Here is an 11,892-nt window from a genome sequence, read left to right as displayed (position 1 = left end):
CCTGGATATCCAGGGGTTTCATTTTTCCCCCGTGCTGCATATTTGCAGTGCGGAGAACATTTTTTTTTTTTGTACCCGCACATGCCTCTTGCAGTGTCTTAAAGGGGTTTGAGATGCTGCGAGAGGCACGTGCACACTCATCTGGATGCACCCTATATGTTTTTCCACCCTTTTGTAATGTTAACTGTAGTTTTATTTGGAAACTTCATGAACTTTTATTTCAAACGTGCCAAGCTGCCTGTCTTGCATTCAGGCTCTCTAAATAATATTTTCTGCGTTCTTATCTGTGGGTAAGAGAGAGCTCTGATGCTTGTTTTTCCTGAGCATCTAATATTAGTTAGGTTCTGTTGCTTCATATTTCCATTAGTGTTTTGTTGCTTAGTAATCTGAGACAATTTGTCCTTTTTTTCCCTTTTTTTTTCTTTTCTAGTTTGGAAGATGGGGAAGAAGAGCAGAGTCAAAACTCAGAAGTCAGGTACAGGAGCCACAGCAACAGTTTCTCCAAAAGAAATGTTGAATCTAATAAACGAATTATTACAAAGTAAGTTTAATTTGTCTAACGCCATGGGAGAGTGTACAGAGTGAACAAAAATATCTTTATGTTCTTTTAATAATGAATGCAGTTTTTTTTCAGGTGGCATAATTATTTGGAATATTTTTTTTTTCAAATTAGTCCAAATTTCAATTTGGATAATGCAGTCTGTGTCAGGTAGAATACTTCATGCAGTCTCCAGGCTTATTCTTCCTACCTATATAGTGCCTATATCATTTAAAAAAAATGCTGTGCAACCCTACTAGGCAAATCAGCTTTGTTTAAATTGGCTGGCCGTGGGTGCATCTACATATGCAATTAATGAAAAATGATTAACTCTGGAGCACTTTGAGCTGAAATAAATTGCTCCTGGGTGCAGCATCTACACATGCATATGGGACACCAGTAATTTGAGCCGAAGGGGGAGCAGGCTTGTGCTGGTCCCCAGCTGGTCAACATCTACGCATGTTTCAGTGCAGTTAAGTACTCTGTTATGAGAGAGTACTGTCCCCTGTTTTTACAGTGGGGTTAATTAGTGTCCTGTGCCCTAATACTGGTGCACGTGTTGATGGTTATGTTTTACTGTGGAGCTGACTAATTATCTCTGCAGTAAAGCACATGTGTTAGATGAACCTCTTGAGGATTATACAGTTCTGCTTAACAAAATGGAAAATATTTGAATGAATGGCTTATGGTACCACGTGAAGGAGGGGGGATTGCTAGGGCTGTACAAAACTTCAGTCGCTGATTCAATTTGGCCCAATTTGATGGCCAGATCTGCGAATCTGAATCGAATCAGGAGACCCGTTAATCTCTCCGAATCAAATCGGAAGCCTCTGATTCGATTCAGCCATAGACAGTTTTATATGGGTTTTTTTCTACATACCTCGAGGTACCAGGCGCAGCTCATGAATGCTGAGATGATGGGGCAGATGGAGCATCCCATGGGAGTATCCTGCACTTGTAGAAAAAACATATAAAGCTCTTTCTATGACTGAATTGCTGATTCTCTGAATCAGAATTGAATCGGGACAGTGATCCAAATCAGCTAATTGAATCACTGTCCCGCGCATTGGGCCAAATCAGAATTGAATACTGCCCGCTTCACACACCCCTAGGGATTACCTGTGGAAATGTTGACACAAGTTTACAGAACTGTGTTCTTTATTGATACATCTCTGTTCAAGAGGCTAAAGTATCTTTTGTTTATGTAGCTTCATTATTCAGCTCTGGTTCCTAGAGATACTGTACGAATAGAGCAAAACTCCTGCTTTAAAGGATTTTGAGCACACCCAATGATTTCTCCCAGTCTTTCTCTTTGCTTAAAATATCAGTCAAATTTTTGCTACTGATGAATTTGTCAGCTTTGATGGTACTTGGATGGTTTTATAATTTGGTTATTGAAGGACAGCAGGTCTTTATGACATGGCAGTAAAAAAAATCTGATCTCTGTGTACACTATTGGCACAACAGTGGCAGCAACAGCATGCACCACCATTAAAGTGTGTCCTAATCTTACTATTGTTGAATATACTCAAATGTGCTGTGCTAAAAAGTCTTGAAATCACTGTTGCTCAGGCTGGTGAGACAATAAGTTGGCAGAGCACATGATCAATAAATTTTTAGCCTACCTATGTTAACATAATGGTGTAAATCATCCCTATAGGGGAACCCCCTCCCCCTGCCCCCCAAATAAATCTTGTTTTGGACTACATCAACAATTCTGCAGTGCAACTTAAGTGAGCATGCCGTTTTCTTCATCATTTATTTAATTTAAATGAATATTTGGAAAGCAAAGATTATCTTCAAGCATGAAAGTCTAGTTTTCAAATTGGTTTAGTAAGGTAATCTTTGCTGTTGATGTAGTCCAGAACAAGATTTCTTTTAGTTCTCCCCTATAGGGATGCTTACACCATTGTATTAAAATAGGCAGGCTAAATATGTGCAATACTAAGCTTTATCTTCTTGGTGATTCATCACTGTATTGTCCTTTTTTCGTTACAATAAATATCTTTACCATTTCAGAAAAACCTTCTGTTGCTAGTTCTGTCCCTTTTTTCCTCCTCCTATATAATTTTCAGTATTTGATCTTATTTCTGAAGGCAAATAAACAAATGAATCAAAATAAAACATTTTTTAAAGCAAGTGATATAGGAGAATTTCAAGCATCCGCTATCTACATATCCAAGTTGGGAAATGTATAATGTTGTAGGAAATGCTGTGTACCTGTGTTTTAAGTGAAGAAACATTTCCCAGTCAGGTTCAGTAAAAGGGAACTGAAAGCAAGGCCCTTCTCTGCTGAATGAAGTATATTCCATTGAACAATGTTCTTATATGAGTATTTCTGTTTCCAGAATGCAGCAGCCCAACCCCAGGTCCTGGAAAAGAGTGGGAAGAGTATGTGCAGATTCGAGCTTTTGTTGAGAAAATCCGCAAAAAACAAAAAGGTGGATATGAAAACAAAGTAAAGTGTTGTGCGACTCTTGCATCACACACACACACAACATTCATTCCACTGTCGTCTATGCAAAATACCTAATCAGATGTGGAAAAGCAAAGAACAATTTTCCTAACTATTTAGTTGGTCTAATAAAAGATGTCACATTTACCCAAATAATCTTGTCAAACATAGGAAAGAATGCTAGTTAAAAATAGTATTTGACAAGATCACTAGACTGACACAAAGTTGAAGTCAGTATGGCATCCACAAGCAAATCTTACATCTTGCATAACTATCTTTTTCCCCCTTTAAAAGGTTGTGTGAAAAGGAGGACATTTTTATTTAAAAAGAAAAAAAATTATAGGACAATTTCCTAATGGCCGAGTAAATACGTTTGTGATAATATCACTGTAGCCAACGTGTGACTAGAGTTCTTTATCAAAAAGACAGAATTCTGAGTGAGACGTTAGTAGCAGCAGTGATTTGCATTAATCACTTGAAACTGGGCAAAAACTATGCTACTCGTATGTCCATTTTTATCCAATGACTATTAAATGCAAAACACAGAAATAGCTGGGGGTGGGAGGGCAGAGCAGGGGCCAAAGTCCAGGACTGCTCATCTTCCAGAGCAGTGTCTTTGTCACTGAGACACTCCCTGTTTCTGGCCCCACAGGGACCAGTTTCAATAGGAAGAGTGGAGTTTTCTCTTGGCCATGCCTAGCCCTTGGCCTGGTGAATAAGGGCACTTTTAGTGGAAGGTGGGAGATACAGATTTAAACTCCCTCAGGGTGATGGGGGCCTAAAATGTTGATCTTCCAAGTCCTAGGTATGTGCCCCAATTACTAAAGTATTGGGATAAAAGGTATGAAAAGCGTTCTTCATGACTTCAGGAAAACCTTTCTAAAGGGCGTAATGTCAGTAATCTGCATAAGTGGCCTAAAATGCTGTTCTGTGCAACTGTGTTAACTGTTATCTGTGCAAGTACTACATACCTGCCTAAAAGTGGAATTGGATCGGGGCCCATGCTACTTGATTTCTTTGCATTTCAACTTGAGTGGTATAGTGGCAAAAAGAATCTTACGGAGGATGGAAGCAGTGTGAATATTTAATGTTACATTACCAGATGTGTTTTGCAGTGAAAATGTAGAACTGATTAGCCATAATAATCATGTTCCGGTAACTCATTTACATTTGTGTGGTGGGCATATAGTTTTCCCCAGTTTCATTTATTTGGAGGGAGCATAGCAGTTAGGCTGCAGAGGGTTTTCTGTGTCACTAAAAATACAAATGTATCTAACAGGTGGCATATATCACTAATTCGAACAACCTACTCTTGATTTACCAAACAAGTTTTAAATGATTAGAAGAATTGTGCCAGTTAGCACATACTTAAGTGTGCATTCTACAGTGCTCTTAAATAGAATTGATTGGAGGCTATGAAGCCGAATTAGTTAAGTTTTTAGAACACTTTCACTATGAGCTCATAAGAACCTACAGTTTTATTTTTTTTAATGTTTTTCATGGCTTCTGAGCAAAATTTTACATGTAAAAGAAATGATATTTTGGTCAGTATAAGCATTTCGTAGCAGTACATGCAACATTAAGTGATTGCTAACACTCTTTGAATAGGAAAAATGTATATTGTAAACAGGAGGAGTGTTTCTGCAGTGGGCATAGAATAATTCTAAATGCAATCCTTCAGCCTTATACAGTAGTAAATGTTGTGCTTTGTTCATTTAATATCCTAGAAAATGTAAACACCTATCAAATTCTGTTGAAGTTACACAGTGAAGTGTGAGGCAACAGCTCTAAATATGTTCAACAAAAGATAACAAACAGAAGTTAGGATGAAATGAAAGAAGTGTCTCAGCCCTATACTATATACTAAACTCTCACTTCATTAAAAAACTATTTTGTCAGTGATGGCAAATACAACTTCTTATTAATGTATCTGTCAAAGATTAGAGTGTTAGCAATGCTTGTACTGTCATTTTATAATAGAAGTCGGTTTTAAAATATACAGTCAAAGTAAAATCAGTAAGTTTTTGACTTCCTTAAATGGATAGTCTAAAGTTTTCTTTTCATCATGAACAGATTTATCAATGCTTAATTAGAATCTCTTTGCAGACTGCTTGGCAGTCATACACATGAGTGCTCAGTACATTTGGCCTCAGCTTCTTGGGGATTATGACTGCATTTGTCAGAAGCAGGGGGCTGACACGAGAGACTGGATCTGGGCTGGGGCTAGGGAGTGCGATCAAACCCTCTGTGTGGTGTTCAGCACAGATAAAGGTTAAGGAGGCCACCTCATGCAAAAGATAAATAAAACCTGGGATTTTATTTATAACTTTATGCTTGTGGGAGAAGTGGAAACAAGAAGCCTTCATGGGAGGAGTGTAGTAAGGATCTGGAGGAGAGCTGTATATTAGGGTTAGCCTTAGGAGGATCTTCTGGTAATCAAGGTTTATACCAGTGCTGTCCAACTTTTGGTCTGTGGACCACATGCAACCCTAAAGGGATACACTGCAGCCCCAGGTTCCTGGACCAGGCACCATCCTTTCCTTTGCTCTCTTGCTGCTGCCACTGGAGTCCTCAGGGACCTATGGATCCCAGCCAGCATCCATCAGCGCTGTGCAGTGGGTCTCCTGCCATGCAGTGGAGGAGGGAGTGGCTAAGAGCTGTTTTGCATACTATTCATGGACATAGGGGTCCTGTTTGGTGCAGAATACCTATGCGGTGGGGCCCAAGCACTGCAATGGGGAGGGCTGGGGGGATTATTGTGGCCCAGGTGTGGCCCACAGTGTGTGACTAAACAGCTTGCAGTCTTAGCTGCTCAGAAGTTGGTCATTCCTGGGTTATACAGTTGAAGCACACCATACTAGAGGAAGTTAATGCTTGATACATGACGGGGAGGAAGGATCAGATGGAGTCATTTTAGAATACCCATCTCACCAATAAATTGCTAAAGTTGTAGCCTACTGCTAAAGTCTGTCACTGTCTCTCTATTTACCTGCGTTTTCTGCTTAGTGCATTTATTATTAACACTCAGCAATGGGATGTCTTCATTCTGACCTCAGTTAAATGAGAAAAGGAGGGTGGTTTTCTTGCATACCTTTTCTCAGGCTACTTTGAATGGCTATGTTTCAAAGATGACTGGTAAGCAAATCCGGCAGAATGTCTGGGTTGACTAAAATCAGATTATGATTGTTATACTGCTGAGTCACTTGCAACAAAGACTAGTTTTGACAGCCTTTTCAAAGAAGGTCTTCTGTGAGATAGTTAAGAGTTTGTTTATATGAGCTTTTATATTAGATTTTTTTGGCCTATAGGATCTTATTATTTCTGTGTCTTTTTTAAAACTGTGTATAGGTTTGTCTGTTACCTTTGATGGGAAAAGAGAGGACTATTTCCCTGACCTAATGAAGTGGGCCACTGAAAATGGAGCATCCACAGAGGGTTTTGAAATAGCTAACTTTGAAGAAGAGGGATTTGGTTTGAAAGCAACAAGAGAGATAAAGGTGAGCATGCAAACATTTGACTAGATTAGAAAACCATGTTTGAAAGTATAATTGGAAGACACTGAAACTATACTTTTTCCATTTCAGTTTCTGCACATTGTATATGTAGTTAACTGGAACTAATTCTTTTATTGTAAATTCTGTTCCCAAGAAATAATGTTAGAGTAGTATTTTTCATATAATTAACTGATAGGCTTTGTGAAAATGTAAATATTGATTCACAGACCCATATTTATTCACTATTACACATCCCTTCTTAGAACTCACATGCTTCTGTGTCATGCAGAAGAGCATTAAAATATTAATTTTGGGGTTAATGGAAAAAAATACTGATGTCTTCTGGTCATCTGATATAGTATTAACTTCTTGCTACAGTTTGTGCATTTGTTTATTTAAACTTGTGTTGTGGTTTTTACTGTCATAATGTAAAAAAGTGCCCATCATATTTCAATTTACTTTGTGGCAGATGGTAGGAGAGTCTTGGTTAAGCTTAATTTTAGGATTTAAAAAAAGGGAGAGAGGAAAACCTCTTAATTGATTTTAAAAGATGTTCTTTTTATATTTGAGGTACTCTTGTTATATTTCACGTAAATTATAGATTAAGCCTTGAATTTTCTTGTTCTGTCATCTCCTATTTCTTCTACTCCTCCTCCCAGGCAGAAGAACTGTTTCTTTGGGTTCCTAGGAAATTGCTGATGACAGTTGAATCTGCCAAAAATTCAGTGTTAGGTAAGACCAACTTTTAAACTTTCTGAAAAGTATGTGCAGGACCATATCAGTGGAGGGTCTTTTGTCACAGGCCTGCAAATCAGTACAAGAATGGCTTAGTAATCTAAACAGCAGATTTGAAATACCTAGAGTTTTGAAGTGACAGTGACCAGAATTTAATTCCCCTGTTCCTTCCTATCCAGTGTACATCAGGTACCCTACTGTGGGGTGTGCATTTTAATGGGGATGGAATTTTAATTCCTGAATATCTTTAACAGTTTGTAGAGTATTTGGTGATGAAGTGTGCTTTTAAATGAAACTACTGAGCTGATATCTTACCTTTTAATTCATCTTTTTCCTAGCCACACCCAAAACATAACTTTTTGATAAAATATATATGATGTAGTGCAGGTTTTTAAGATTTATTCTACCACTCGGTTTAATCAGCTTCGGCCAGCTACATACGCTGGCAATCTCAATATTTTTTGATAATTTTGAATCATATGAATTTAACACAAATTTAATAACATCTTGCCTTTGGAAAACATAAGTCATTAATCCCTCTTTCTCCCCCTCCTCCCCCCCTCCTTTTTTTTTAATGGATTAATTCAGCATCGTTGTATTCTCAAGATCGAATTCTCCAAGCCATGGGCAATATCACACTGGCATTTCATCTTCTTTGTGAGCGAGCCAGTCCTAATTCTTTCTGGCTGCCATACATTCAAACTCTCCCTAGTGAATATAATACTCCTCTGTATTTTGAAGAAGATGAAGTTCAGTATCTTCAGTCAACTCAGGCCATACATGATGTCTTCAGCCAATATAAAAACACAGCTCGACAATATGCCTATTTCTACAAAGTCATTCAAGTAAGTAGCTTAAACTTAATTTGTGGTGTTCAGTGTTGTTATTGAGAATTCTGAAGAAAAGAAGTAACACACTGGCAATAAATGAATAGATCTTTTCAGTTCAAAAAGCTGCAGAGATCTGAGTCATTACATAATTTCTCCTTTTTTGTTAAATACTGTTGGAATTTCATGTCAGTAGGTTTGTTAAAATGTAAAATGTATTTAAAAGAAAGCAAAATAATTATTTTAATTGAAGTAGGAAACAACTAATTATGTAAAAGTATGGACAAAACTACCTCTTAACTCCTTTTAAAAGGAGAAGGAACTGCTACTTGGGAGAACCTAATCTCTTACAATGTAATTTATAGCTTTGTGACCCATAAAAGATAATGTTAAAAGGTAAACTTGTAGTAGTTTTGCTACACTTTGATTGTTACAGAAGCATGCATATGTAATGTTGTAACAGCTGATATGGTATACTTTGATATTACTACTATTATTACATTTTCTGTATCAGGGGTGTCACGTGCAGCCTGCAGGCCAGATCAAGTTCTGTCATCTGGCCCATGATATTATCTGTTGCACGTGGGGTTTGGTCTGTGAACCTGATCCAGCCCATAGACCAGCCCTGTGACCCTCACCATCCTCATGGCTGGATGAGTTTGATACCCCTGGGTCTCTATCATAAGTCTGTCTTTAATCAGTGCATAGCAATATACGATTACTTTCAGCAGATTTCCTTTAAATACAAAAGTAGTGTCTGTCTAGTAGAAAAATGTATCTGTAGAATTATAAGACAAGAACTGCTTTATGTTAACTTTTTTCACTGTACTTTTGAAGTATGTTTTTAAAAGTTTGTTTGCAAACTCAAGTCAAAGAGAGCTACTACTTTGATTAAGCTTAGATGTCAATCAATATTATGAGTGAATAGTGGTGCGTCTTTGCTAAAGAAAGATCAGTAGCCAGCATAAAGAGCTACTTGTGACACAAGCCGCATATAAGGGACACGTGATACTGTTTTCAAGTTCACAATAGGGGTGGTAGACTGGAGGGCACTTCTTTTGATCTTTTTTCTACTTTCCAAACTTTGATAAAATAAAAAGAATTCTAGTCATTCAGGCCTTTCCTGCTAATAATTTGTTTCAGTCACCTAAGATCAAAAGTTATTCAGATGGCAAAACCTTGACCAGAATAACTTGGGATGCATCCTATTAGAATGCCATTTTGTCAAGCACTGAAACTCCTTTATGAATTTGGGGATAACTTTTAAAAACAAATAATGAGCAGAGTTCCTGTTTTTTTTATGTTTAAAAATTGCAAAATCTCAGATTTGAAAAAAAGGAATTTAAAAATTCAAAAATCCGTGATTAAAATTAAATCTCACACACACACACACACACACACACACACACACACACACACACCCTCTCAATTGAACACAATGTGTTTTCTTAATATTTAAAAATTTGAAACAATTTGGAAGCCTAACCGTGCCTCAATCACTATAATAAAATAATTTCTAAGTACCTATAAATTTTGGTATTTGATTTTGGGTTTTTATCATGGAAAATCAGAGCTCTCTCTGCCCCCTTTGCACCCCAGGATGCAGGTCCAGGCCCCTCTCTCCCACCCACAGCCCCACCAGCCCTGCTGGAGGGGGCCCCCAGTTGCCAAGGCTATGTGGCCACAGCCTGCTGCCCCCCGCAGTACCCAAGGCCCACTTGCCACCCAAGGTGGAGTGGTGTGTGGAGCCTGACTCCCCCTCCCCCATGGGCAGCACAGCCAGAATGGATCCTGTGTTGGGAGGTGGAGGTGGGTACTGGCTGTCCACTGCGGGCTCAGGCTCCCCACTCTGCTGCCCTCCCCTCAGGCCTTCCATGGCCCAGCGGGTGAGATCCAGCACAGCAAGGCAGTGGGGCTGAGCAGGGAAGCTCATTGCCATTGCTGTGAGTGCTGTGTTGCCATGGCGAGGTACTCCCTGCCCTCCTGGTAGCAGTGACAAGCACAGCTCTGCGCCACTGCCCTGCTGCTGCTAGCAGGCAGGGGACACTTCTCCTGGGTGGTGTGGGGTGTGCAGTAGCAAGGAGCTACCCTTGGAGCTACCCTGCCTGGTCCAACTCTGTCCTGCCACGCCAGGTTTCACCGGCTGGGCTTTGTAGGAGGCCCTGGGGGGAAGCCAGCAGGGCAGGAAGCCTGAGCCCGCAGTAGGCAGCCGGCCCCCACCCTAAGCACAGACCAGAGGGGCACGTGCTCTCCTGGGAGCACGCGCTGTGGTGAGGAACCAGTTCCACCCCATACACCCTGGATGAGCCTTCCGTGGCTCTGTCCTGTGGCCACACTTTCTGGCCCTGGGCCCCAGCTGGGCAGCAGCCCCAGCCCTGCCCAACTTGTTCCCTCCCTATGCAGGCTTCAATCCCCCTTCCCTCACCCCCCTCACCCCCCATCTGACTTACCTGCAGGAGCTATTCTCCAGGCTGCCTGGTGGCCCTGTGCAAGTGTAAGTGCACACATGCATGCACATGGTGTCCCCTGCCTGACCCACCTTTCTTCCACTCCTCCCATCCCCTTGCAGGCTGGAACTCTACCAGAGAGCTCCATTAAAATGAAAAAAATCCACGTTTCTCTCAGTTAAAAGTGGAAATCCACGTTTTTTTCCATTTTCCCAAGGGAAATGGAAAACCTGGATCCCTGATAATGAGTCACTACTTCAGTAGAGATTTAACATGTCTGAGGTGGGAAGGGTGCTTTCAGGGTATAAGCATTCCATTGCAACTGTGCAGAGCATCCTGTCGTCTGAAAAGTAAAACTGACTTTAACAAGTTATTGTCACAGTAGAGTACTACTCACCATTAATAATTGTTTGCAGAACTGCACACCAAGTTTTTGATCCTACAACTGCTTCTACAGATGTTTACATTTACTACCTTGTCTAGTCCCATTTGTTTCAATGGGATTATTCTTGATGGTGAAGCTGTGCGTACATGTCAATATTTAAACGCTCAGAGCCTTAGGTTATTAAAAATAGGGAAGACTGACGTAGAAATGTTGTTTTGCTGGAAAAAGAGACTCTAAATAGCCTGTCAAACTAGAGGTGCACCGATATATTGGTCACATATCAGATCAACACCAGTAACAGGAAAATTTAAAATTATTGGCAGTTGGCTTTTTTGTCCAGTAATGTCATCAATAAATGCTATGTGCATGCACAGCATGCAAGCAGCCAGGAATGCAGCTGGGAGAGCAGCTTCCTGCAGGTAAGTATTTGGGGGGCAAGGGGCATGGTGGGGGGGTAGACTGAGGGAGTGGGACAGAGCTGCAGGAAGGTTGTCTAGTTGTTTGAGGGAGTAGGGAGTGGGGTGGCTCCTGTGGGGGGAGGCATGGGGAGCATGTTCCACCCTGGATTTGTGTGCAGGGTGAGGGAAGCCCTGCAGGCTTGGGGCCAGGGGCTGTGCCAGCCTCTTCCCAGTGCAGCAGGGGTGGGGGAAGGACAGTGGTGGTGGTGCTGGAGGGAGTCTACAGGGAATTTTGGGGTGGCCATAGCCCCCCAAGCCCTCCCTAGCACTGTCTCTGCTCAGGGCACTATGTGGAGGTGATAGGGGGAGCCTGGTGGGCTGTAGTCACCCCCAAATTCCCTGTAGCTTCCACTACAAGTGCTGCTGCCTGCCCCACACAGCTCGGCCTCCCCCAAGCACAGCCCCAGCCCAGCTTCCCTGCTGGGAAGAGGCTGGTGCAGCCCCTGGTCCCAAGCCTGCAGTGGGCAGTCCTGCACACAAATCCAGGGGGCACAATGCCTCCCCTGGGGGTGCACGCAACGGCAGGGGGAGGCCGCCCATCGCGCCGTCCCGG

General features: G+C 41.2%; 1 protein-coding gene across 2 annotated transcripts in view; it reads left to right on the top strand.

Moving 5' to 3' along the window:
* Window positions 1-430: 430 nt before the first annotated feature.
* LOC102388401 (histone-lysine N-methyltransferase setd3-like) overlaps window positions 431-11,892 on the top strand; it is a 23,248-nt gene continuing 11,786 nt past the window's right edge. For both annotated transcript variants that reach the window (XM_025193842.1, XM_025193841.1), the window contains exons 1-5: window positions 431-541; window positions 2,887-2,979; window positions 6,342-6,490; window positions 7,147-7,219; window positions 7,811-8,067. In XM_025193842.1, the coding sequence (XP_025049627.1) occupies window positions 439-541; window positions 2,887-2,979; window positions 6,342-6,490; window positions 7,147-7,219; window positions 7,811-8,067 (675 nt within the window). In that variant the 5' untranslated portion in view covers window positions 431-438. The remainder of the gene's footprint in view (window positions 542-2,886; window positions 2,980-6,341; window positions 6,491-7,146; window positions 7,220-7,810; window positions 8,068-11,892) is intronic.

Source organism: Alligator sinensis, unplaced genomic scaffold (genome assembly GCF_000455745.1).
Source record: "Alligator sinensis unplaced genomic scaffold, ASM45574v1 scaffold1346_1, whole genome shotgun sequence".
Taxonomy (NCBI): domain Eukaryota; kingdom Metazoa; phylum Chordata; order Crocodylia; family Alligatoridae; genus Alligator; species Alligator sinensis.
This window is presented reverse-complemented; position numbering and strand designations above follow the sequence as displayed.